The sequence below is a fragment of the Pundamilia nyererei genome, unplaced genomic scaffold (assembly GCF_000239375.1).
Source record: "Pundamilia nyererei isolate P.nyererei 1_Seehausen unplaced genomic scaffold, PunNye1.0 scaffold00004, whole genome shotgun sequence".
Taxonomy (NCBI): Eukaryota; Metazoa; Chordata; class Actinopteri; order Cichliformes; family Cichlidae; genus Pundamilia; species Pundamilia nyererei.
Genome location: NW_005187405.1, coordinates 4,824,984 through 4,852,167, shown reverse-complemented (window position 1 = coordinate 4,852,167; position 27,184 = coordinate 4,824,984). Strand labels below are relative to the sequence as shown.

Genomic DNA, 27,184 nt, shown 5'->3' with positions numbered 1-27,184 from the left:
ATAGATAGATAGATAGATAGATAGATAGATAGATAGATAGATAGATAGATAGATAGATAGATAGATAGATAGATAGATAGATAGATAGATAGCGTTTCCATGGTGAATTAATGATTTAAAGATCGAACTCCACACTGAGTCACGACCCTATAGCAGGTCTGTTGAAGCAGAAGTCACGACCGTGATCCTACATCCTGTTCTGTGCCTGAAACAATTCCCTTTCACGTGCTTATTTTCATAATCTTCCGCTGAAACGTCACTCTTCTGCGTAAAAATGCGACAAACAGTCATTAATCGAGAAACTAAATTAATGCACGTGACTGGAAACTTTAAATAAAACATATAATACGCCATAACAGAGTAAGCATTTCTAAGTGTGCGATTTAGTTGTGGAATGAATGTGAATGATTAATTAATTTGTTAAATTAAAGGATAAACATTTCGACAAAATAAATCTCTATATTATTTTATTTAGAAGCAAAACGGCACCCGGTTCATAAAAGAGTACTTGATACAACACAAGCAAAATGAAGAGACCATACAGAGCCCCAGGGAAATATGATGCCCTGAAGAAAAAAACAAACAAACCCAAAATGAGATAATTTTTTTTCTTTCTTTACACACCAGCTCAAGGGTCTATTGATCAAGCATGTGCCACACCCCTACAGATAATCAATTATTTGACCAATAAATAAATAAATAAATAAGCAACAGTACTTAAAAATATATATCTGTATACAATTTCAAATAAGTGACAAAATACAATTCCAATCACTAACCATTTGAGATCTCGTGCTCTGTGTGACATAAAGAGCAAAATGAATCACAAGAAAAATTCACGACAACTAAAAAAGAAGAAGAAAATAAATCATTTTACAAATTGAAATTGCATTAGGTTTGAATTTTTCTTAACTTTCAAATACATTAAACTTTTCTAACTTGCCTACTCTGTGTACGGTTGGATTTGTATGTAATGTGCTTTAGTTTCTATTGCAATCCTTTGTGATGTCACATAATTAAACGTTGATTTGCACTATGAGAAAAGAAGCCCTCACCCTGTTTTTCCATCTACGCATTTGCAAGTGTGCTGCACTGACTACAGCACGTCTACCATTTGTTGCAGTCAGTCCGCAGTGTTTGTAGCAGTCAGTTACTCTGCGTGTCTCCAGGAGAAGTGGCTGTGTGCCATGCCTGTCCTGTCAATCAGCGCTGATTGCGTCGGGCGGGCATGATTCGAAGGGAAGCAGTGCTTTCCCTGGTCATGAGGCGCGTCACCTGGTCTAAAGTGAGTCCGGCCACTGCTTCTCCATTCACCTGCAGAATTTCGTCACCGATGCCAAGGAGGCCTACGTACGGGCCTTCTCCGCTGCCATCACCCACTTTTTCAACATATACACCTGCACAAAGGAGAAAAAAGAGAAGAGAAGAAAGATGAATAGAAAGAAATGAGTTAGAAGTAAATGTGTCTTTGGGTTCATGGAATTTCTACTCTTTTTATTATTACAAAAAATGAAATTGAAAATGTAAAAACATACCTGTGTCTGGTCGACCTTTGCCCCTTGAAATAACAAAACCATAAGGACCGTTTGGGGGTTTGATGAGCTCCAGGAGGATACTCCCATCAGGGAAAGCCTGAGTGACCCGGCCCACCGGACGTGCGATTCTAGAGGGAAGTACATCTTCAACGCTCAAGGCCCTGTGAAGCTCAAGCTGAGGGCTGTCAGGGCTGAGGAAGCAGAAATTCCTTATTTCAATAAGAGTGTGAGAATTTATATAAGTCATCTTCATCACTCAGTTCTTCTGCTTGGTTTTGTTTGCCACAGTCACCTACCTGAGTGCCAGGCCGTATGGTATTTGCACCTCCCCAAGTATGGTTGAACGCTCTGTTCTTCTCTCTAAACTCTGCACAGAGGAGGCTTTACGCAGCTGGGCCAGTGGCAGCACCTAGTGGCAAATGAATGGCACTGTAATAAACTGATTTTATTTCTTTTCACCAAACCAGCTTCCAGAACCATAATATTTTGCCTTTATTACACCTATAAAAATATGGTCTGCTTGGCAGCACACACACACATACAAAAAAAGGATTAATTCCACTAGTGTATTCCTGAAACTGCAGAGAAGGCAGCAGACCTGTACAAAGTAGAAACTTTGGCTGGTCCACTGTTGAAATGAACTTTGTACAGGTATGTGAGGAAAATGACATTACTTTTTACCTTCTGCTTGTATGAGGTTAAATTTGTATACATTTATTGTGGCCAATCATGATGTTAAAAACATGAGATAAAGGAGCGCAGCAGTCAACAACACAACAAAACATTTAGACCTCTTGCTCACCGTATTCAGCGTCTGCAGGGAGGGTGTCCTCTGTATGCGGATAGTGGGCTGCGGTCTCCGTGTTGGGCTTGGTGATGCTGAGCTCGCCCGGGGGGCAGTGGGTATACTGAGCTGTTCCATACTACTGGAGCGACCTCCTTTCACAAGCCTACCGACACTGTTCAGGCCAATGGAAGAAAAGAAGCGACGTAGGAAGAGCTTTGGACGCCCATCCAGCTTTCTGTAAAAAGAAAATTGTGATTTTTCTTTTAAATTAGACCTTAGCACAGACTTTAAATATATTGATCTAGACACTGTTGCATCACAGTGTGAACTACACACACACTGAGAATTGTTATTATGGACTGAGATTATTTTTAAGAGCTGTGAAAACAATTTTATAAGTGTCTTCCTTCTGTAAAGGATCGTAATGACTACAGCTATATACTGTATTACCAAAAGAGGGCAGGATTGCTCTGGTATTGAAAGAAGCTTTCTAACAACAAGAACAACAGCCTGTCTGCTGAACAGGGTTTTAATCTACTAACTGCTGCACAACAGTGTTGGTGGGGGCAAGGGATTTATTGTCTAAGCTATGGCAAGAACATTGTTATCTTGGCTTACCTAGACCCATCACAGTTTTCCTCCCACAGGGCCTCAGCTTTCAGATGTTCAGCCCTCAATAGCTCTGCTCTGAGGTCCTCAGCCCGAGACATACCCAGGCCACGTATTGCACGGCACTCTGAACCAGAACCAGAATCCCCACTTAAGCCTACAAAAGGAAAAGAGTACATAATTAAATGTCAGTATTATCCTGATCTTTGCTGAAAGTAAACTTCTAACTGCTCTTTTCCACACTACAACCTTTATCTATTAGTGCACACAAGTAAAGTTTATAGGTAGCTACAGTTCACTTCAGAAACACAACCAAAAAGGCTTCTTTATACTTCCACTTGTCTGCAGTTCAGACAGACATATTGTACTTTTTCATCAACATTTATTAGGTAGTCAGAGTAACATTTACTTTGTAGCTCATGCCTTTTTCATTTCCTTCTCATTACTTTATTAAGGCTTCATTATAAAGTTAAATATCCCTAAGAATAGAAATTACTCAGAGTTAGTTTCTTGCTTAGTTGCAACAATAGGACCATGACTACATTTAAAACATTAATGATAAACGAATAGTATGTGTAATCGTATAATGCTGCTTTATGTACATTACTGTTGCCACTCACCTGCACCATCTGGAGTGGCATCCCAGAGTTCAGAGGCTGGCAGGTCTGTGGCTAGTCTGGCTGGGGAGTACCTCAGAGTAGAGGGTCTGATGCAGGACACTGGGCTGCTACTAGCAGGCACCCCTGGGGTTAAAGATGCTGGAGACTCCCTCCTTGTGTCTGGAGAATCCAGCAGAGATTGAGCTCCACCCTCTCCTCCCTGATTTGAGGTCATCTGGAACTGAACCGTGGACTGACCAGCAGCAGAGCGATTTCTTGAGCTTGACTTGAGAGCTGACTTGATAGGCAATGCAGGGGTTGGTGACTCCCTAAGTCCACCAGATGCTTCAAGCAAAGGTGGCTCCAGAGAAATGGGGCTATCAGGTGCAAATGAAACAGCTCTGCTCAGGTTGACTCTGTTACGTGGATTTGAGTTACGCCGCTGAGCCCATGACGGGCCATAAGGGCCATGACCAGACTCTAACCGACTTTCTCCTTTCCTGCTCCTTCTCCTAAGTTTCCCAAACCCTGATGACTTCCATCCTGTACTAATTTCTCTATTTTCGCCCAAAACATAAGCGCCGGCGAAGGTGACAGTAAGAGGAGCTTTAGGACGAGTGCTTGCCTCCGCTTTGTTTGGTGACACCCAGCGAGGAGCCACTTTTCCTCTTGGGTCCTCAGGGTTACCAGGCTGCTGAGGCTCAGCGTGCTTTGGATCTGGTGGCGATGAAACTGGCTGAGGTTCTCTCACCACAGAACCACATGATTCACATTTCTTCACCAGCACTATTATCTCTTTAACCACTGTTGTAGTTTCACCAACAGCAGGCTCATCCTCTTGCTTCTGTATAGGAGGCATAGAAACACTTCTGTGGTTTCTGTTCCTCTCTGAACTGCTGCTGCTGGAATCTATATTGCTGTCTTTACTCTTGAACCTGGGTGTCCCGGGCCTGCCACGCTGTCTCACTCTGTCCAAGTAGCGAGACTCTGCTTCTTTTTCTGATTCATCCTCAAAGCGTACACGGGTGGGTGAGCAACCGTACCTTCTGCTTCGACCTACTTGGTCGCTGGGTGAAGTGTCTCTCTGACTGGGGACAAGGAGGGGACCAGATGAGACTTGAGCTGGGAGCTCTTCTTTGGTTTGAACAGCTTTTTGTGCTGTTGTTGGACTGGGAGATTCAACTTGCTGTTTCCTCCTGTAAAAAATGACAGAGGTGTGGGTATTGGAGACAAGTTTAAAGCGCCAGATACTTTGTCGACTTCTCCATTTTTATGTTATTAGTTTATCAAAGTCAAATGTGAAAAATGTAGGAAAGCTGAATCCATCATCTCTGTATCAGATGGTAGCAAACATACGACTCAATAACATGTGCACCACTGGGCACATAATATCAAAATATAAGGTGCTAAAATGACATTTACATAAACTGTAATAAGACATACTGTATGTGTTACAACTTTGTCTGTCTCAGGCACCAATGACCAGGTTAGTGAAGCAGTCAGGAATGTAGGGTATATTGCAAATTCTGCTAATCCTAATTTAAGTGAAAACTTCCTGCTGATTTAAAGGGATTTCTGAAACAAAACTACACAAAGTACACACTATTACATAAAAAGAATAAAAGCAAACATTTTCAAAACATTGTCAGCTTTGCTTATGTAACTACAAAGCAAAAGTCAAGTTCTAAAGCTTTAACTTGTTTTCGGTTATGCAACATTAGCTTTGCAGGAAAGGGGCAAGTGCAAAAGAAGGATAGACAAAGCACAGAAGAAGTGTTGGGAGGGAGACGTAAGGATGGGAGCAAAGTGATAAACAAACATAAGAAGTGCATAAACAGGGAAAAAAGAAGAAGCAGACACGCTCAAAGTGGGACTTTCACAGTCTCTAACCTCAATCCCACAAGCTCACACAGGCCTTTTAAGTTAACTTACACGGTGGATCTTTGATCAGAATGGGAGCGTCTGCTGGGGCGATCGCCTTTGATGTGATTGGAGCGAGCCTTGAGTCTTGCTCGCTCCAGAAGAAGCTTGGCCTGCTCGTGTCTTGGGCTTAGAGGTAGTTCATCGCTGATTACAAGAAGTGACCTGAGGAGCAATGGGAAGAGAGACAGAGAGTGGAAATTAGTACCGAACAGCAGGGAAATGGATAGAGTTTAACTCGCTAATGAGACAATCTGCCAGCATCTGTCTGAGAATGCTGGATTTTTGATAAAGTGTTCAAATTTTCAAAGCTTATTCTGTGCTGACACATATCCAGAGACATCATATTTCCCCAAAGATTGACTTAACATGGAGCCCAGCAAGCTGCGTCTTCCTAAGCTGTTTTATGTAATATCAGATAAAAAGACTGGGGCGTGGCTCTAGTGGTCAGCAGCAAAGGGGAATGTCATCCATCCATTTATCCATTCATCCATCCATCTTTATGCCCAGCAGCTAAGCTGCTCTGCATTGTGCTTCATCGTCTGTACTTCTCTTTATCCCCTGGCCCAGTGATAAAGATAGCATGATACACCAGCCACGTGGATTATCTTTGTAATCTTTGTAAGTGTGATTCATTCTCTCCTGTGTGACAAGATGAGAACATATTGTCTTTCACCAGATTACAGTTTGTTGTGTCACCACATTATTCAAACACCAGAAAAAAGAAATCAACAAAGTTGGATCCTGTCTTTAAATATCATGTGCAGCTCTTTATTCTACAGTTTATAACCATGTTCAAAATAACAACCTTTACTAAAAGGATGGCTTCCAAAATTGTGCAACTGGTGAAAAAAGATAACAGTGTGCTAGGTCGACAAGTGTTGAGCGAGTATCAAACATTACACATATTTGATACTCGCTCAGTATCGCCAGTGCACTGCTTTTGACAATACTCGACATCATCTCTTCCCTGTGATTAAACCTGATTATCAAAGTGTTTGTTTGGATTGTGCACCACGCATAGTTGCCTCATTGGGTAGATTTTCTCAAGTGCAGCTGTAAAAGTGAAATTTATGAGGAGAGGATATAAATAGTCCAAAGAGATTATCTGTCACTACCCTTGCCAGGAACTACATTGCTCACCTTAAATAGGGTTCAAGTTCCTGGGCCAGAATGGCTGAGTCTGAGGCGTCCAAAACAGGATGGGCACCTGCAACTGGTATAAAAAAGGAAAAAGATATGAGCATATATAAAAGTGCAGTCAAAATTTCTTCCAGATGAAAGAAGGATTTCTTGTCTTTGTCTCTTCCTTCACCCAGACATAATGTGCTACAGCGCATTAAATTATTGTTTAATGTTCCATTTTTTTAGGACTTGCCTTGCGGCAAACACAACTGCAGAGAGAGCAGTCAGCCATGACGTGACCAACAAGGACATTTGGGTATCAAAGAAATTGGGACTTGCTATGATCAAAAGGATTTTCATAAACCTTATAACATTAGGTTCAGATTACACTCAGTGGCAGTCTCGGAGGTCATCCCTAACTCATCTTTAATCTCGGACAAAAAAACCCCCAAAACAAAACAAAACACACACACGCACACATACACACACACACATACACAGATTATGTAACTGCTGAAGGATAAAAGCAGATTTCCCAGAGACAAGAGGGCAAAATCATCTCATCATCACGGACTTGCACCTGCATCTCCCGTACTGGGCATTGAAACTGAGATCTGTGCAATACCACATGATCATTGCATGGGAAAAAATATCATCTGTCATCCTACAGACATACAAAGACATCCATTAGCGCGCCGGCAGAGATAAAAAAGACAGGGACACTTCCCCCACTGCTCTATTAATAGTAACACCCGTATGCACATCTGCACATCTGACATCTGTTCAGCACTGGGAACCAGCCAGGTTACATTCTGCGTTTCAATACAACATTGTAGGTAGGCAGACTACAGCTGAATGGGGCACTTTAAATGGCTGCAACAGATGGAAATCATTCTAAGCAGACAATGTGCATAAATTATTGACAATTTTCCAGCTTTAGAAGGTTGTTAGGGGAAAAAAATCAAATGCAAAATTTAACATTTTCTGTCCTCATCCAAAATGCTAACACGCCACAGGAGCTGATCCAGCTCATAACATTTGACTACACTTCATGAGGAAGCTAAAGTAATAGAGAAAAAAATATGACTAAGTCACAGCCTTTTATTGAAACTATATCAAGTATTGTTGTCATAAATATGGCAGCATGTGTTTTGTTGTCTTTTTTTAAAATAAAGGCACGCTACTAAAAATGCTATTATTGTATAGCATAATAATACTGCAAAAGTAAAGTTATGTATTTCATGCCATGGCCAGGAGTTTCAAAACACTCTACAGCTTATTTATCAGTAAAGCATTACTAAACCCTTTCTCAGATGGCTCCATGCATTACTTTTTCGCTTTCTCTATTATTTTCCTTAATAGACCTACCGTTATAATCCACTCTGTACGTCGTTTCTTCATAATAGCCAGTGATTTCTCCTTCTTGCAGTTCTCTCACTTCCCTGTAGTGTTGTTGTCTTTCCCTTAACTTTGCATAGGCCCTCTCCTTCACCCTCAGTTTATCATCAGCGCAAAGGATTCCACTTTGTGAAGACATGCTCTCCGAGCTGTCTGAACTGCACAGTCCTTTATTGGGATCAGTCACATCTGTCTCCCTCTGCTCATACTTGTCCAGGTACCACTCCACACTATCAGAGTTTTGGATTTCAGAAGACACATCATAGTCATTCTCCAGACCTCCCACATCATTCTTGTTGCCTGCTTCAGCCAGTTTAGGCTTTCTCTGAGGCTCTGCTACTGCCTCTGTCCGAGTGTAGTCCTTTAGTGGTAATGTGGGGGGTGTATTGTGAGGGTCAACCCCATTGAGAAGCAACGTTTCTGGGCGTGCTACTCTCCAGAAGCCCTTTGGAGGGGCCCAGTGTCTTGCTGAAGGAGAAGAAGTGGAGGAAGTAAAGGACGATGCTGTAGAAGCAGAGATGTTGGAGGAGAGCACAGGTGGTGGTGGAAGAGGAGATGGGGAAGGGGATGGGCCATCCTTGCTAGTGCTTGGGTTGTCAGACGGAAGACTCTCCAGACTGGTGCCCTCTCCAAGCCCACAAGGCTGACCCGTTGGATGACTGACCTGTCCATCATTCTTTTCTGACTGCTCCTCTTCCACTTCCTCCCCCTGCTGTACAATTTGTGCTTCAGCGGGAGGACTGTGGATCTCCAGCCTGACTTGTACCTCTACCTCCTCCTCTTCATCACTGCTGCTTAAGTCCTTTGCACCACCTGATCGCCAGGAGGGAGCAGGCAGAAACAGCTGGCCTTTCACTTTGGGTCTCTGTCTAAGGAGGACTTCAGATGAAATGTGCCCCACTGGGTTGCTCACCAACACCTCCGTGTCAAATCTTCCTCTGTCTTTCTCCCTGTCTCTTCCCCTTGTTCTTCTCTGCGTGATCGACTTCACCTTGGTCTGCAGGGCGTGGACAGCTGAACTTTGAGCAGGGGGAGGAAGAGAAGCATTCAAAGTGGTGGTGGGTGCTGGGAAAATAGGCTCAGGAACAGGACCCGTAATGAGTCCCCAGTTTATGGGAAGCCCAGTGGGCAAAGGGGAACCGGATTTTGATTGGATAGTATCAGCAGCTTTCTCTTCCTCCATTGGCTAGTCATGCACAAGAAATTCCAAAGAGATTCTGAAAATAAAGAACAAGAAAGATAAAAACCTTTCCTATTCAGGGTATTCTACATCTCTATTACCAGATACTTTTTTCCTGTGTGCCGGGTAAGGAGATATGTAATGTGGACTCTGTCACGTTGCCTTATCCAGTGATTACTTTGCAGGGCACAGGATAATCCTTTGGAATCAGAATAAGCAACTGCTGCCTGCAACTGAGACCCTACAGGGAATAAGCAGTATTATATGTTTATGTTTGGTTGTATATATCAGAAATAATCAACCATGTTTTTCCCTGTTTGCCATTCATTAATAGAAAAACTGGAGGAAAAATCAGCTAAAGTATTTAAAATTCATTATTTACCCATAAGAAATACGCACAACAGCAGTTTTCTACAGGCTACTGTTGGTAATTATGTAAACCGCCTCCATAAAAGCAATTTTAACTCATTATTATTATTAACAAAGTAGCTTCTCATCACATTAAGAGACAGGCTGGTTTCGCTATTAGAAGGCTAACAAACATTTTTAATGTACCTGCACTTTTGCTGAACACGGCGTACTTTGACATGCAATCCCAGCGTCGATGGTCACGAGAAAGTTGCCATAAATTCTTGGGCAACCGCACAAATTAAAGTTGCCCTCCATAATAAAAAGCTGCGCCAAGCGTGCAGTTATTGCAGCGCGCATCCTCGCTTCACCAACAGGCGAGACGAGCGACGTCCCCGTGGATGAAATAACAATGATAATAACAAGATTTCCAAACGTTTCTCCAGATTTTGAGGTTATGTTTTCACTCTCCCTCTTTCTCTGTCGCTCTAGAGCGGTGTCAGGCGCGTCAGCGGTCTCTCAATCGTGCCTGGTCTGATAATCCCCTCAGAAATCAGTGGGATTAAACAAAAATGGAATAAAAAAAATGCCTGCTTTAATTTCGCTCTTGCCTCATGAGTGGAGCTCGAGTAGAGCTCTGTGTTGCGCAAGTGCACACACACCGATTCCCTCCCCGCTGTAAAAAAAAAAGAAAAAAAAAAAGAATAAACCAATGAAAAAGAGAAAACATTTCTAGTAAAATGGCTTGGTGACCTCTCGCCCAAATGAGATATCCCAGACACTTTTCACTCTTTATTTCGGTGGCTCTGATTGCAAGGAAGTGGGGTAGGCTCTGCTGCGTTTTAGGGAGCACGGGTCTAATTTTGTCTCGAAAAACAAAAGTCAGCTGATTCTTATTTGTCAATACAGCTCCCTCCCTCCATCTTAATCTATCCGAGCTCCCCCCTTCTCTTCGTTTGTCTAATACAGATACACAAAAATTTTAACATATATGCACCCGTGCAAACTGAACAGTTTAACTGTGAAAATGTTCCCAGATGTGATCTTCTCAGCACCTGCCCAGTTTTGGTATTTTGTGTGTGCGGCTCAATTTCAACAGAGGGCGCCATTTGCCCACAATCCAAACGCGCACACGCAAAAAAGAAAAAAACGCGCGTGCACGCACACATCTTTTCCAGCTAGCTGTAACCGGCTAGCCAGTCTGTTGTCGAGTTGACACCCTCTCCCTTACCTTGGCAGCAGTTAAGCTGCACAGTCGACATGGCAAGAAAATATCGCAGCAATTTCCTTAAAAAAGATGAAAAACTTCCAAGTCTTTTGGAATAAGTGAGTAGCATCGACAATAACAATTTATCTGCTCGGTGAAAAACCCAAAGTAGTAGTTGCATGTTTAGTTTTAGGCACATTAGTGACGCATAGAGATTGTTAGCGAGCTAGCTAAGGAGCTAAGAGAGTGGAGAGAGTAACATTTGTTCATTAGCATGTTAGCCCTCTGTGCTCATTCCGACGACAAGAGCCGTTGAGTTATGTGCCCCTCAAAACAAGAGTAAAGCACAAACCCGGTCAGTTCTTAAGAACTTTATGGTATTGAGTTGTTGTCACTGTGTCTGGTGAATATAAAGACATTTTGGGACAGTTTTGTTGCTTTGAAGTTATGGGCGCTAGCGTTACATAATCTGACTTGTTGTCTCTTAGATCTCGTTTCCTTGAACAGCGCCTCCTCGAAGGATAATTAATATCATTAAAACTGTAACGTATGAACAACTGTGACTATATTCAGAGCAATAACTGTGTGACAGTCGGTTAGCGATAGGTTTCAGGTCGTTAAGTAACTGTTTGCTGATCAAACGACGTTTACCCATAGCTAAGCTAGGAAACTAGCCACCCATAGCTTCCGATGCTAAAACTAAGCTAACGTTACCTAGAGTTAGCTAGCTATAAAAGCGTCTCGTATCACTCGTAAGATTAGTGGGTGCATAACGAAACATCGAGATGGTCACAGCAAGGATAACAAACTGGGCAACAGCGCATTGTTGGTACAATATTATCGAGCGCTATCCCCAGACTCTAGCTTTATATCAAGTCAGAGGGACTTGTGTGGTTAGCCTATCCTATACCCTTTGTCCATAGTCATAGCGATAACCAGCTCTTTTTTTTTTTTTTTTTTTTTTTTTTTACTAGGCCACGCCGCAGTTGTTTTGGTCCATCTCAACCATTTGTTTCATTCGGACTTTACAAATATGTGTTGTGTCACCTCTGATTTGCCGTTACATTGTTTTGTTGGGCTTGAACAACGTAATTGACAGGAAGAGGCATATTTTCAGTGCGGTTAGTTGTTCCACGGGAAACCTGCTTTATAACCACACTGCCTAGAATGCATTTCTCAGCTGCAAATGCACTCATGCACAGTGTAGCCATGTTTTATAGTGTACTTCTACAATGTTTTGATGAAAAACTAATAACATTATGACACGTTTTATAAAAAAAAAACAACAACAACAACGAGAGTTTATGAATGCGGGAACAACTATAATTCCGTTTCTCTTTCTGCTTTACAGTATTCATCACGAGATGTGATCCACAATCCACAATGTGTGAGGACATTTAAGAACGATTGAGTTCGGAAGAAAAAAAATTGATTCCAGTGGAATCTTTCATTATATATATATAAAATTATTATATATTTTCCGCTGTGTTTAAGCTCACATACATTTATACACACCCATCCCATCAACATATAACCATGCCAGTGCAAGCACCACAATGGACAGAGTTCCTGCTGTGCCCGATCTGCACACAGACATTTGAGGAAACTGTTCGCAGGCCCATCAGCTTAGGCTGTGGACATACAGTCTGCAAGATGTGCCTGAACAAGTTGCACCGAAAGGCCTGTCCCTTTGACCAGACAGCCATCAGCACAGACATCGAGCAGTTACCTGTCAACACAGCTTTGTTGCAGCTGGTGGGAGGCCAGGTAAGAAGTTTGTTTTTGTGTGTTTGTCATAAATTGCTAAACAAATGTACAGAGATATGACTTTATACCGTCTGTGCTGAGATTTTGTTGACGCTATCTTGTGGTTAAGAATACTAGCTCATGGGTATGTTTTTGTTTTTTTTGTTTGTTTGTTTTTTCAGTAGTGAAACATTTTTAGACACCAATCCTGGTTTTAAAGGATGACGTTTTCTGTAATTACTTTGGATTGTATTCGTGTCACACATGGTGTACATACTTTTGGGATTTCTTTCTGAGTCACCCTGCAGTCATTGAGCAATGACTTGAATTATGCTGCTTTACTGAGTGCTAGCGCATTCACTAAAGCTGTATTTCTCAGAGGGAGTGTTATACCAACAGGGTGAGGCACAGCTAATGGTGTCTGGCTTTGTTGGCCAGGTTTCTAAGTTAAGACTGCAATAATGGATAACGTCACTGCATCACTTGTAATGCTGAGATGTGTCTTCTCTAGTCATCATGACTGGTATAGCTTGTCCCTTAAACACATCTTGGTTGTATTGCACATTTGTGCCAATAGGTAGGGCTTCCTTAAACGTTCCCTATATATATATATGTATATATATATGTATATATATATGTGTATATATATATGTATATATATATATATATATATATAGTGTGTGTATATGTAATGTTAAATTTGCTTGGTGGAAAAATATAACTAACCCTACCACACGTGGTGTGCTCCACACACACACATGTATTTGGGCAGACTGAGTGATAATAATGGTGGCAGACATTATTAAGTAGCACTCAGCTTTGTTATGACCTTTCTCAGAATTGGCCTTAATGTGCTGACGTTAGCCTTTGTGAGCTTTGCTTGTGGAAGATTGCAGCAACAGATTTTGCTAACATTAACGAGAGCATCTCAGCATATTAATATTTCAATACATGCTGTTAGTATATAGTTAAGTGAAACTCTGTGGACAAATGAAAATGCCTGGTCTGGTGGTCTTTGACAATCTTCAGCTGATTACTTAAACATTCTAATACCAGTGATTAGTGAGAATCCACATAATTTGAAATTAAATGTAATATATTTTAAGTAGGGATTATTTTAATTGTTGTACAAAATGAGTTGTAACGCGTTAAATTGGCCCTCAGTTCAAATTGTTTCTTACCGTAAGAATAACCATACACAAAAATGTTGCAAAAAATGACTACCGGTACTTAAGCCACCAACATACACATCAATTTTTTTAATTAATTAATTAATTTTTTAAATATGCTTGACAGCTCACTGTCATTTATTTTTCCAAAGTTATGATTTGTTTCAGTAAGTAATGTTTGCTTTTGATACTTATTAGATGTTGGAAATTCAGGCTAGTTTAATGTATTTCATTATGCACATTATCAGTAAGAATACATAGTTCACTTTGTCTTCCAATACACATAAAGAGGCATTTACAATTAATTTGTGCATTCAGCTTTGTTGAGCTTTTTAGCTGCTACATTACACAGTAAAATGAAAGTGATGGTGATGGCGGTTCCACTAACTCTGCTACAGCTTTGTTGGGACAAAATTGTACTGAAACCTATTCATCTGTTGCTACTGATTTTCTAAATTCCTCCCTTGCATTCTGCTTCAGGTTCCCAAGGCTCAGCCAGTTGCTTTGATAACAAGTCCAGAGGACTCACAACATTATGAGGAGGCCAGGCAGTGTGTGGAGGAGCTGGCCCTCTACCTTAAACCCCTCAGCAACACCCGAGGTACTGGACCTTGCTGGAACTATTTAGCTCTGTGGTTTGCTCTTTCTTTTGTTTAAGTGGACAGACCTGGGACCTTTCAAATATGGAGGTTGATTTTCGGTATGAAAGACCACTTAACAATTTTCTTGTTCTCAGAGGGTGGATAGATTGGGAGGTAACTGTTAATGGGTGTAGACTTCCCTTTCAAAAAATGGCATAAGAGTGTTTGCTTTCTTTGTGTTAATCTCATGCTGGATACCAAAAACCGTCTGGCAAACAAAAACTATATAGGCACTGACAGTTTGAACAGCACCAGCATATATCATAGCTCATGAAGCTGGAGGTGTCTTTGAGTGAGAATGCTCTTAATAAGACATAACTAGATTGTCGAAGTCACCCTATATATAAAAACAGCTAAATACAGTCCTACTGTGTATCATAACTGATTTAGTGCAAGTGTCATTTGTATACCTCTTGATTTTTCATTCAAAAGTGTAATACATTTTAATATTGTATAGTATTCTGTAGAGGTGGGAATCACCATACATCCCACGATACGATATTATCACAATACTTAACGCACGATACAATATTATTGCAATTTTTAAAAATATTTTGCGATATTCAGATTCTGTACATAAAGGTTAACTTTATCAATATTCATTTTATCTAATATCAAAGTCTCTCACACAGTCTTTCTCTCATTTCAGTCAGTTTTATTGTTGACAAACTGAACGGTTTGTATTACAGTCTAGTCCAACTTAACTGAATGCAACCATCTGGTACAATTATAGCTATTCTGAACTATGCAATTTATGAAAACTATGCAGCCCATTCAGCAACTGAAGAATTTGAAAGTAAATTAAAACAAAATATAATTTTACATTAAATAAAAAAGTTTTAAACTTAATTAAAATAAAACATGTCTTAAATTAAAATAAGTAAACTGACATGTTTATTGCTGCCAAAAAAGTTAAACACATTTGGACAGTGAAGGAATGTCAGGATTCTTGCTCAGAAAAAAAAGCTGATCAACATGCTCTGAAGTCAGGGCATGTTCCAGTCCACAAAAACTTTTTTTGTAACAAAATATCGATTTCTGCTGTCCCTGTATCAATACATTATTAGCAAACAAAATATCACGATACTACACAGTATCGATTTTCCCCCCCACCCCTAGTATTCTGTATTTATATGTAATGCAATACATTGCAATTGTAAAGTCACAATGCCAAGAACGAGCAGACAGTATTACCTCAGGACCAAGATTACCTATACTAATGTTTTGTCCCTACTTTTGAAATGCCTTCAAAACCTTACCTGTCTTTTACGGCAGTAATTCTAGTTCTGTTAACATATTGCATTGAGGTTTGTTAACACTTTGGACAATAAGTGTTATCAAGTTTTATGCTTGATAAACAAAAGCAATAATCAAGCAACATTTCTGTACATGTATTTAGTAATGGTTGTATTACTGTAGTTTCTTGAGTACGATATTACTATACTAGATCACTATTTTTTTTAAATATATATGTATATGGAAATATCTGAATTGCATTTAAGGTGCAAGGTTTAAGTAGCAAAACAGATTATAAGCTATTAAGTCTGAAAACAAATTACAGTATTTGCACTGCTTATTGAAATATTCAATATCAATATAATGAGTTGTATCTGCAAGTTGTTTCAGTGCAGAATATTGTGCATGATGCTGCCCTCAAGATTGTTGAGTCATAAATGTATTTAAGGAGCCTCAGTGCAACGGTAACAGATGGGACATCCTGATTTCTTGGGATGGAGCAGAAATGTTCATTTAGCGTCTTGTTTGGATGTACATTGGATCAAAATTCTTGAAAAAAGGAAGAAAAAAATTTCTTCATTCCCACTAACAGTATTTGACTTAAGTTGCATGTAAATGCATCCAGTTTGTCAATGTGTGTCACTCTGATCTTTGCTGCAGAGTGGTGCATGTTTGATGGATGAAACAAGAATGAACTAATTTCTGAGTTTTTAATGTAGTTTTTCTTTATAGTTACATTAATATACTTTGTCCAGACTGTTAGGATAGCCAAACCTTGTTTTCTGGTGACATCAAAGAGCATTGCCTTTTCAACAATGGCTGCTGGCGTCTGATAATTTAAACATTGATACTGGTACTGAACTAAAGTATCTTAGCAGTACATCTTTTATTGCATTCTTTTTTCCTCTCCTTGCCAGGTGTAGGGCTGAGCAGCACCGCTCAGAGCATGCTGAGTCGACCCATGCAGAGGAAACTGGTTACTCTGGTCCACTGCCAGCTGGTGGAAGAAGAAGGCCGTGTTAGAGCCATGAGAGCGGCTCGCTCTCTGGGCGAGCGAACTGTCACTGAGCTCATCTTGCAGCACCAGAATCCACAGCAGCTCTCGTCCAACTTGTGGGCTGCTGTCCGTGCACGAGGATGCCAGTTTCTCGGCCCAGGTAGATAGTTTTTCTTTACCCACAAAGTGAAATTTCCCTGAAAACAGTCAATTTATTCTCAGTAAAGACTAATTTGGAATGTGATGACTACTGAGTGTTACTCATCGATTCTGTGTTTGTTTTTCCTTTCTCAGCCATGCAGGAAGAAGCCCTAAAGTTGGTCCTCCTTGCTCTTGAGGATGGCTCTGCTTTGTCAAGAAAGGTGCTGGTTCTATTTGTAGTCCAGAGGCTTGAGCCACGGTTCCCTCAGGCTTCCAAAACTAGCATAGGCCACGTTGTGCAGCTTCTCTACAGGGCCTCCTGTTTCAAGGTATTAATCTGGCTGAAAACCAGAAGAAATTTATTTTATTATTTTGATATTTTTTATAAATATTATTTAATATTTGTTTTGCTAAATATAGGTGCAACCCTTTCTGTGCAGAATTTTCTGTTGTATGTATGTAAGAATTTCTTTCAGAAAATAAAGGTAACTAGCTCATTTTGTGGCTTTCTACTAGGTTACCAAACGTGATGAAGATTCATCCCTAATGCAGCTGAAAGAGGAGTTTCGTACTTACGAGGCTCTGCGACGGGAGCACGACTCTCAGATTGTTCAGATTGCTATGGAGGGTGGATTGCGGATTGCTCCTGACCAGTGGTCTTCTCTTTTGTATGGGGATCAGTCTCACAAGTCACACATGCAGTCTATTATAGATAAGGTGTGTACTGGAAGTAAATCTATTTCAGTTTGTCGTTTTCACATACTGTACACATTTCAAAGAATCATTAAAAAAAAAAGAAAAAAAAAAGGTATTAGCTCTGTTGGTCATAACATGTTCTTACATATGACAGCTGAAGTACCAAAGCATTAACTATTTATTTTTATTTAATTTTTTGTTATGTGTATAGCTGCAGACCCCAGCATCTTTTGCTCAGAGTGTCCAGGAGCTGACAATTGCGCTGCAAAGGACTGGAGACCCAGCCAACCTCAACAGGCTGCGGCCCCATCTGGAACTTTTGGCCAACATTGATCCCAGTCCTGGTGAGAAACACACCCGCTATTGCGAGGACAAGTTGGTACATGCAGTGTCAGATGCAAATCCAAACTGGCTCTTGTGTTTTCCCAACCCTCTCTCAGAAATCTTTGTTATTGGCCAAGTTTTGTTTTTTCAGGAATCAAGTTAAAGTCCGGGTTACTTGAGTGATTTATTTATTTATTTATTACACATAAGTAGCTTAATTCTGGAGTCATAAGTCACCCATCCTCACATGCACACTCTCAACAGACAACAAATAAGCATAGTGCAAAATACTGAAAACATGCCACAGTGTGTCTTGGCTGATATGTTTCTACATGGATCAAAGTTATTTGCCCTTCCCTTTACTTACCCATATTTTTTTCTTCCCATAATTCTAGTAGAATTGATTTCATCATTCATGTCTGGGAATCTTGCCACTGAACTGTTCTGTCATTTCTCGAATGTCATTAATTCTTTGCATATTTAGGTAAAACCTGACAGTAAACTTTGACAGTGATATACCTCCTTTTATATTGAGAATGTGCTTTCTGCACCAAGAAGTCAATTGTATATTTTATTCCTTTTTGAACTACTTGGCTTTTGGTATCGCTGAGGTCACCATGCATTCCTTTTTTTGAAGCAAATAACACAATAGTAAAGTTTGTCACTGGTTATGTCTTTCTCATAGGTCTGTATTATCTATTCGGCCAGAAAGTTGCCTCTTTTTGTATATAATAAGACTTTATTCTATTGTGGAAAGCTCCACTGAACAGTTACCAAATGCATATTCAGCCCTTGGAATCAGCTACTGCAGGCTATCGCAAAGCTTGGTCATAAAGCTGGTTATTAAGCAATTGTCCAGTTACTGTTGAGCCTGTAAAAACGGAGCAACCCTGTTAAAAAAAATCAAATGTTGTAATAAATTGTCCTGAATTGACCTTGAATTCAAGCTGAAAGACTATGCTAACAACCAAATACTCCCATCAGTATGTTGGATTTGTCCTGTGTAGTGTGACTTCTACTATGTGGCTCAAAGCACACATCTGTCTCAGCTGATAGAGAACAGCCAATTTAAAATGTATTAATCCTTTTTTCCTGTATTATTTATTGTTTGTCTAGATGCTCCTCCTCCTACATGGGAGCAACTTGAGAAGGGGTTGGTAGCAGTGAAAACAGTGGTACATGGCCTGGTGGACTTTATCCAGAACCACAGCAAGAAAGGAGCCGATCCTCAACAGGTTAGTGTTTCTATTAAACTGCAAATAATGCTTGGAAAAAACAAAGCCAGGCTTTTAAACCGTCTAATAATGTTTCAAAGGCTTGTAGGAGATTCAGTCATGGTGGTCCAAGACATTGTTATGACACTTGATTTTTGAATTTTCCGTAATTTGTAGCAAACCCAAATTTTTCAGGATTGTAAATACAGATTTTTTAAATAAATAACTATATGAATAAATAAAAATGATTTTTGTAACGTTTCATCTTGTTGGATATAACATTTGTTTGCATCTGTTATTCGATGCAATTTTCTTAAATGGAGTTTTTACTTTTTGGTCATATGCAAAAAAATCTTTTTTTAAGCCTCCTCAGCACAGCAAATACAAGACTTACATGTGTCGTGACATGAAGCAGAAGGGAGGCTGTCCTCGTGGAGCCAGCTGCACCTTTGCACACTCTCAGGAAGAACTAGAGAAGTGAGTCTTAACAACAACTTGTCAACGTTGTGTGTGTGTGTGTGTGTGTGTGTGTGTGTGAGAGTGCGAGAGAGAGAGGGTTTTTTTTTTTGTGTGTGTGTGTGGGGGGGGGTTAAGCTAGTTTCTGTTCCTCAATTCAGTCACTATTACCACAGTGGTTTTTATACACTCTCAATTTTTCAGAAATATATGTGTATGTTGTTTTTTTTTTTATATATCTAAAAAGAATATGATATCATAATTTTTATTATATTTTATAATACCTACCTATTTACTTATTTATTTACCTATTTTAAGGTATCGTAAGATGAACAAGCGTCTGGCAGCTCGCCTCCCTGGCTCAGGCGGACTCTTGTCAGATGATCCTCTCGATGTAGCAGTGACCCGAAAGCCTTCACCCTTGGCCAATGGGACTGGTGGATCCTCTTTGCCCACGCTTATTGCTCGTGGCACCGACCCAGTCTCATATGAACTGCCGCGTAAATCTGTTAAGATGGACGGAGGGAGTCCCAGTGCCCCAGGATCACCTCCTGATGTGTGAGTATAGTATGCAGAAGCCAGAGAGTTAGCATCTTCATCAAAGCCACGGGTTTTCTTATCCCTAGGTCACAGAATGAGGTTATTCAGTGAAATTATTTGCTCTGTTAAACAGAACAACACAAGATACATCAGATGTTGGAAAAATATTTAACAATGTGGGTTTATTCTTGTAGCCTGGACACTGTGCCCAAACATGGCATGACTATGCCACCTCATGCCCTAGCCCACCCCAGGATTTCAGCAGATAACCTGTCAGTGGTTCCCAGAGGATCACCAGTGTACCCCCAGCAACAGCTCGCTGAGATGTACGGTGACACTCGTCCACCACCTTCTGCCTCTCACTATGAGCCCCAACCATATTCTGCAGGTAGGCATAATGTATGCGTATGACTGAAATTGTAGCATTATTTTTATTATTATTATTATTTTAATTTATACTTAGAAGTAAATTGGAAGATTTTTTTTTTTAAATACTGTGACATTTTGTTTTCCAGGTTACCCCTACCAGCAGCCACCACAGTATGTTCCAAGAGATTACATCCGTAACCCTCCTCCGCATAGTGAGTCAGGACCCCCTTACCCGGATCCTTACCCTGGTTATGGCCCTCCAGAACGAACCTACCCGGCCCCTCACTCTGGTCAACAATTCTCCTACCCTCATCCTTCACACTATGACAGAGGTCGCCATATGTCCTACAGTGGTCCGCCACCTCCCCCTCAGCCTTACCCATCTCAAAGGGAAGGCTTGGTCAGAATGAGTCCAGCACCTCTAGATGTGCCCCCACCATCAACAGGGCATTCCAACTCTGTTTACCACCCAGAGCCCAGTAGCCGGGATAGATATGCAGCAGATGGCTACTATCCACCAGGTGCTCAACCTATGAATATGAGGTCCTATGTGAGGGTGAGTATGTTTTTAGATATGCTTTGTGCTCATTTCTCTTGGTGTAGATATTGGGGGGGGAGAGAAAACTGTCAGCAGTTCAGCAGTCATTATTTGTGTGTGCATCTCATAGGGGCCATCATGTGGTGGTCCTCAAGCCAGCCTGGACTATCTGCATCGACGCCGGCAGGAGCTGTTATCCCAGCTGGAGGAAAGGAAGGTCATTTCGCCTCCACCTTTTGCTGCTTCACCCACTCTTACACAACATCCCTTCCCCAACGACTACCCTCCTGATGTTAGTACCCAGGAGATTTAATATACATCTGCTGTTTATGTCAGCCATTGTAATATTTAGCCTCTTATTTCAGGCTTAAAAGCCTAAAATAATCCTGAATGTAGTTGGTGAAGTAAAGCTTGAGTTAACTGTGAATATGGGTAAGTTTTAATAACTGCATGTGTTGTGTCTGCAGTATGACGAGGATAACTCCAAAGCAATTCCAAAATGCAGACTAGCCAACTATACGGGGCAATACTCTCCCTGGTCTTGTGAAACTATTGGCTCATACATTGGCACAAAAGATCCCAAACCCAAAGATGTTATGGTTCCTCCTCCTGTGGAGATGATGGTAAGCCTCAAGTGACAAACGAACATTGTGCTGATTTCTTGGGTTTTTCATATAATAATAACCTTTCCTCTCTTTATCCTTTTCTCTCCTTTTATCAGAATGTGGATGCTAAAGGCCTGAGAGAACCGTCGTTGGAGGCCCCTCGGAAGGGCACAGAAGTAAAGGATGATGACCCCATTATTCCATTTGGTACCCTGCCCACTGTGTCGCGCTTTGGGGCCATCTCTCGCACCTCAAAGACAGGCTATCAGACCACTGGACCTGTACAGGCCATGGCCTCCACTCCCCAGAACCCAAATTCTAAACACATGGCCATGCCAGGTAAGAGCCCACATGGACCGCAGTCTTATTGCTTTACTGACACTGGTAATTAAATGGAGCATATTGTTTCTATTGCTTTGTCTAGAGCAATACACACACAAGAAGAAGAAAAAGAACTTAGCTCTTTAATTCAGTGACTCATTGAACCTCCTTGTGCAACAGCTTTTAGCAGCTACAGCATTTCCTGTAGCTGCTTCTGTGATTTGGGACTATTCCCTCATTACTGTTTCAGTTAATCAATATTTCTGCAACATTCATCAGAAATACAATGAACACTGTATGTTTATCATGCATGTAGCAACTCAAGTAGGTTAAGGTCACGATGCTGACTTGGCCATTCCATAGCGCAAATTATCTTTGTTGAATTACTTGTGTGCTTTTGGTCACCAGGCGCTTAGACAGCAAAGAAACGCCAAACTATCAATACTCCCTCCTAGAGCAGGGCGATTTGACTAAAAATATTTATCATGATATACATTTGAAAATTTGCGATAACGATATATCTGACGATATAATTGACACTAGACAAAATACTTTACAACTCCTCAAATTTATTAGTGCATTTCCAGTGGAAATTGGCTGACAAATCCTCAGCATAACCATGTATAATATCCACAAAACTTAAAAAGAGGTTATACACACACAATACCATAATATTATGTTGAAGCACCGTACATATCACTCGGCGAGGCTCCAGCCTACGGTAGCCGTAATGCTCCGACAATCCATCAAGCGGTGCGGCTTCGTAGCTTAGCAAAGTCGTACTGAAACATTTGACAGATTTTTGAGCGCTGTGTACCACATAAAATCGTTTCGAGGTCAGTAAACACAACCAGAATTCATACATAAGGCGCACGGGATTATAAGGGGCACTGCCGATTTTCAGAAAAATCAAAGGATTGATTTTAAGTGTGCCGTATTTTCCAAAAAACACAGTAATAACGACAGCCCGCTAGCATGCTCTACCAAAACTAGTGCTTTGTTGCGTATCTGACAGATGAAAGCCAGACCAGTTCCACACCACTGAAGTTGCAGCATTTTTACAAACCAATTCTGGTTCATCCGTTTCATTTAACGATCCACTTTCGCTCTTCTCATTCTGCGTCGCTGCCATGTCCGTATGTAAACAAAGGCACTGCGCATGCACGTTTTACCCATATTCTATTGCGATATTTCATTTTCCTATCGTTGCCCAACATTACACCGGTATTACCATGAACGGTATGATATAGCCCAGCCCTACTCCCTCCACCATGCATCATATGGAAATACACTAATTTTCGAGGGTGGTGTAGCTTAGTATCTATTCGTAGAACGTTTTATCAGAAGTGGCACATCCTGTTTTTTGTTTTTTTTGCTTTTTTTAAGGCAGTAGGATCTTTCCATTTCTACATTTAATCACTTTTTCTTTTCTTCTTTTTTTAAATCAAGTTCTAGATATTTCTGCAAGTCATTTTGCTGCATTTTGGGTACTTTTTCACTACTTTCAAGATTGCTCATTGTGCTCTTGGTGTGAGGGTTTTTTTGTGCTTTTTTGCAGGACACCCACTCATATGAAGAGTAGAAACAGTCCTGAATTCTTCTTCCGTTTGTAGAAAACGTGCCTGTTGCAAACTGAACAGCATTTTATTTAGAAACACTTCTGTAGCCCTTCTGTAGTAATTCTTATAAAGTGCTTTGAAAGCTGTCATGCTCACGTCACAATGCACATCAAGCAATTGTTTTTAAGAAGAATCAGTTCCGGCTATATTTATAGGAAGCATCACCTGTACAAGCATACTTCTAATCTGATTTTGTCAATTGTGATACACAAAGTAGTTTTTGAAGAAGGTTTATTCATTTATTTTTGTCCCCTCACACACAGGATTATAAGATAAGACAGCTTTTATTAGTCCCAGAGATGGGAAATTCACATTGTTGGAGCTGCAAACAAGTGTAGTATTCAACACACGGGAATACTCAGAGCATAGTCATTTCACATAATTGTAGTGTTTCATAATTGCAATTGTTAAGAACATAGTTCTGTTATACAATTTACCATTTTCCCTTCAGCAGAATACACATATGGAAGCCATGGAGGATGGGGTGGAACTTCATACCCCACCCACCAGAATGCCTCCTCCTCTCAGGGACATTTTAGTGAGCGGTAAGTCCTATATTTGTTTAATCTGTTTGTTATTCTCTAGGTTGTGTTTTTTTTTTTGTTTTTTTTAATATAGTCAGTAGATCATCATGTGAATTGTGTATTTGCCAAATATCAGAAATGCCTTTGTTAAAGATTGTGAAGCAGTTATTTTTTGCTGTTGTAGTCTACCCATGGCAGCCTCAGACAGAGAGCAGTTAAAGATTGAGCTACAGCAGGTGAACCAGCAGATCAGCCAACAGACACAGATGCACAGCATGGAGGTTTGTACAATCTGTTACTAACTATAAATGTCTAGAAAGACCCATATCGTTTTGATCAATTTTTACACCACAAGAGGTGTGAGGTGCTCAATATTATTGATTTCTTGATTACCTGTTTATGGCTCGACTCTCCTTTTTAGATTAAAAATTGATGTGGCGAGAAATACAAACTGTTTACCTGGTGTCTAGTTACTATCAACATATATTCAACACTGAAATATGTGTAATGAATAAAATGAATGTCCCATTTTAAACCATTGTTTTCCTGACTATTGCTAAAGACTTCCAGATTGCACATTCACCCTCCTACTCCTTACTTCCTGTCTTTCTGCTACAGGCTGCCAGTAATTCTTTACTCCTGCAGAGGGAGGCCAGTGCATTGGCTACTCACCCTGGCCAGGGCCAGGCAGCAGTAGCCTCACAACAGCAACAACCCAAGTGGCCATCAGGGGGAGCAAATGCAACAGCTGTCTCCAGTGAACAGCTTAGCCTGGAGCTTCACCAGGTTGAGAAAGAGATCGGCAAAAGGACCCGTGAGATGGCTATGGTAGGAGTGGTGGCGAGTTGTTGAACACTAACGAGGGATGTAACAGTTTAACCATGGATTTTGAGAGAATTTGGGATTAGTGTGGATGTGGTTAAAATGTCTTGATGGGTGGGTTTTTGGCAAATTGACATCTAGATCTTTACGAGCTGTGTGTGATGAAATATTTTATTGGGGGTTATATCCATTTCCAAACCAGGAAAACCAGGTGGTCCATGATGTTCAGCAGTACAAGATGAAACCTGCTGAGAATGGACAGCCAGAGCATAAGACTCCACTGGAAGAAATCTCCTTGGCGCTTGCGTGAGTATGAACATGCTTAAATATACTGCGTCCCCCTGAATATGAATATTTTATATTATTTCCATTCATGTCTTGTTCTGCTTTGTCTGTTTTCTCTTTTCTTCATACAGTGAGGTGTCAAATGGCTCCAGCGGTCTGCCGGAAAGTGCAGTGGGCGGGTCCATGCTGTCACTGACGAATAAAGCATCTGCATTGAGCTTATGTTCAGATCCAGGTGTCACTGGTTCAGAGATGCAGAAGAATGGTGTTGTCCATTCCTGCTCTTAGGAAGTACACATTTACACACATTCAAAAGCATGCACAGGCACACATACACCCATTCTATTTAGAAGATGAGCAGTATCTGCCGTGATGAATTTTCTTTCTTTTTGTTCTGTGAATGAGCTTTTTTTTTTTTTTTTTAATGACTTTCCTTGCCTGGAAACCAGGGCATATGATAACATTTCTTGTGTGTGTTGTTTTTTTTTTTTTGTTTGTTTGTTTTTTTGTACTGGGTTTAGATTAACAAGGCTCACAGTAGATTCAGGAAGAGAAAATGGTGGTGACGTTGACAGTGTCATTACAACTTTATTTAAAAAGTATATGCATATTCAACCTCAACGGTAAAATTATAGCAGAGTATTTGATCCTCCTGGAGAAGAATGTTGGGTTAGTTGAACGGTTAGGTAAATAGGAGCACCTTGTAACATCGCATACACTCTGAATAAATTCTGTACGATCTGGTTTATGATTGACGATGGCAGAAATGTCACTCTTGGTACTCACCCCCCAAAATCGTAAGAAAAAAACAAAAAAAAGAGGTTGCCCAGATCTGGATGTCTGAGAAGGGAAAAGCACTTCAATATTCCACCTGGATTCAGCTAAAATGGGCATGCAGGTGTTTTTAAAAATGCAGTGTTACACCACATGCACTTCCGCACCTGCCATGAGAAGTATGACTTTTATTTTTGCATTTTATGAACACGTGTCTGTTTCATATTTGAAAGCAGTTTATAATATATTTAATTGGAGCATTCTGTTTTAAAGATTGCATTAAGTCTTTGATAATGAGCTTTCCGTGTTTTCTATAAGGGAACCTACTAAGTGCTTCTCTTGAATTATTTTTATTTTTTGTTTTTTATGTGACCCTGATGTGATTTGGTTGCCTTTCACCAATGCTCCTGACTGTCTGCTGCATTCAGTTCAGTCAAAATTGTTGTGAGCTTGTGCATGCAGGTTACCAGACGGAGATGGTGCACCTTTTTGTATCAGGAGTCACTTGAATGACTGTGAAGTTGACCTTAAAACATCAAGGCAAATAAGGGATTTCCCTCCTCAGAGATTCTCATCTGGCCACACAAAAGGCCTCCCCATTGGGATTATCTTGTCATTTGTTCTCCTAACTTCTATGAAGTTGCCTTCCCTTGTGTATGTTTTGTTAAATTTTTGTCTTACTTTTTTCTTGCTTTACATTGTTACGATTTTGGGCGATGATGCTTACCCTGTGAAGGTTTTATCCAGCTTAGTTGAAGACACACTCTCCTCTCCGTCATGAAATGGCTATAGTTGGCAGTGAGTCCAGAAAGGTTGCTGTTGTAGCGTTCTTGGCTGCATTAGTACATTTGAAATCATGTTTACAGCTGAAGAAAGCAGTGTTATTTACTGAGGAGTGGCTGGAAACCTTCAGGAACGGCTATGCTTCGATCAGATTAATAAATTCATTCACCTTGCATTGAGTGTATTTGAGTGTCTTTGCTGACTGGTGCAATATACAGCTCACTTGGTCACATTTTTTTTTTTTTTTTTTTTTTTTTTTTTGTTCACAACCTGCTGTCATCATCACCATCATTAGAACCATTATTGCTCTTTCTCCATCATATAAATTGTTTACTGCTGATGCTCAATAGAGAGCTCGTTGCCTTTTTGTAAACAGTTAGCATGATTGGCAAAAGTTTTACTGCTCTGCTGACAACTGGTGAGTTCTTGTTCTTGAACGGTTAAAGCATGGAGGAGACTCTGTGGGTCGAGTTGTTTTAGTTTAACATAAAACCTTTTCTTTCACATGAGGAATACTGAGAAACTGGCACATTGTTGACACCGGATGAGTCAATTATTTTAAGGCACAAATGTTTTTGTGCTGTGCAACATCCTCATCTTGGCTGTTCAATGGTATCTTTTCCAGTTTGTCAGCACCACAACAGCAAAAGTTGTGGATTTTCTTTCTTTCTTTCTT

The 27,184-nt window shown here is 40.5% G+C and overlaps 2 protein-coding genes across 3 annotated transcripts; one reads left to right on the top strand and one right to left on the bottom strand.

Annotated features, from left to right (window-relative positions):
- Positions 1 to 420: 420 nt before the first annotated feature.
- On the bottom strand, positions 421 to 10,148 carry LOC102201649 (uncharacterized). The gene is made up of 10 exons (XM_005721288.1): positions 9,709 to 10,148; positions 7,944 to 9,190; positions 6,594 to 6,666; positions 5,463 to 5,615; positions 3,552 to 4,726; positions 2,941 to 3,088; positions 2,338 to 2,557; positions 1,832 to 1,944; positions 1,536 to 1,726; positions 421 to 1,397 (listed from the first exon to the last, which is right to left on the bottom strand). Exons 2-10 carry the CDS (start codon positions 9,154 to 9,156, stop codon positions 1,204 to 1,206), a joined length of 3,480 nt encoding a protein of 1,159 aa, XP_005721345.1. The 5' UTR covers positions 9,157 to 9,190; positions 9,709 to 10,148; the 3' UTR covers positions 421 to 1,203.
- Positions 10,149 to 10,666: 518 nt separating this feature from the next.
- Positions 10,667 to 26,681, top strand: rc3h1b (ring finger and CCCH-type domains 1b). Of its 2 annotated transcripts, none has more exons than XM_005721287.2 (20): positions 10,667 to 10,827; positions 12,060 to 12,475; positions 14,104 to 14,224; positions 16,418 to 16,657; positions 16,792 to 16,967; positions 17,155 to 17,355; positions 17,546 to 17,678; positions 18,775 to 18,893; positions 19,237 to 19,349; positions 19,647 to 19,886; positions 20,063 to 20,256; positions 20,384 to 20,793; positions 20,906 to 21,067; positions 21,243 to 21,398; positions 21,497 to 21,719; positions 23,775 to 23,865; positions 24,029 to 24,125; positions 24,463 to 24,672; positions 24,869 to 24,972; positions 25,083 to 26,681. In XM_005721287.2, exons 2-20 carry the CDS (start codon positions 12,245 to 12,247, stop codon positions 25,237 to 25,239), a joined length of 3,378 nt encoding a protein of 1,125 aa, XP_005721344.1. In that variant the 5' UTR covers positions 10,667 to 10,827; positions 12,060 to 12,244; the 3' UTR covers positions 25,240 to 26,681. The 2 variants fall into 2 exon arrangements, with proteins under 2 accessions (XP_005721344.1, XP_005721343.1); XM_005721286.2 differs by having other exon boundaries at positions 23,772 to 23,865.
- Positions 26,682 to 27,184: the final 503 nt, after the last annotated feature.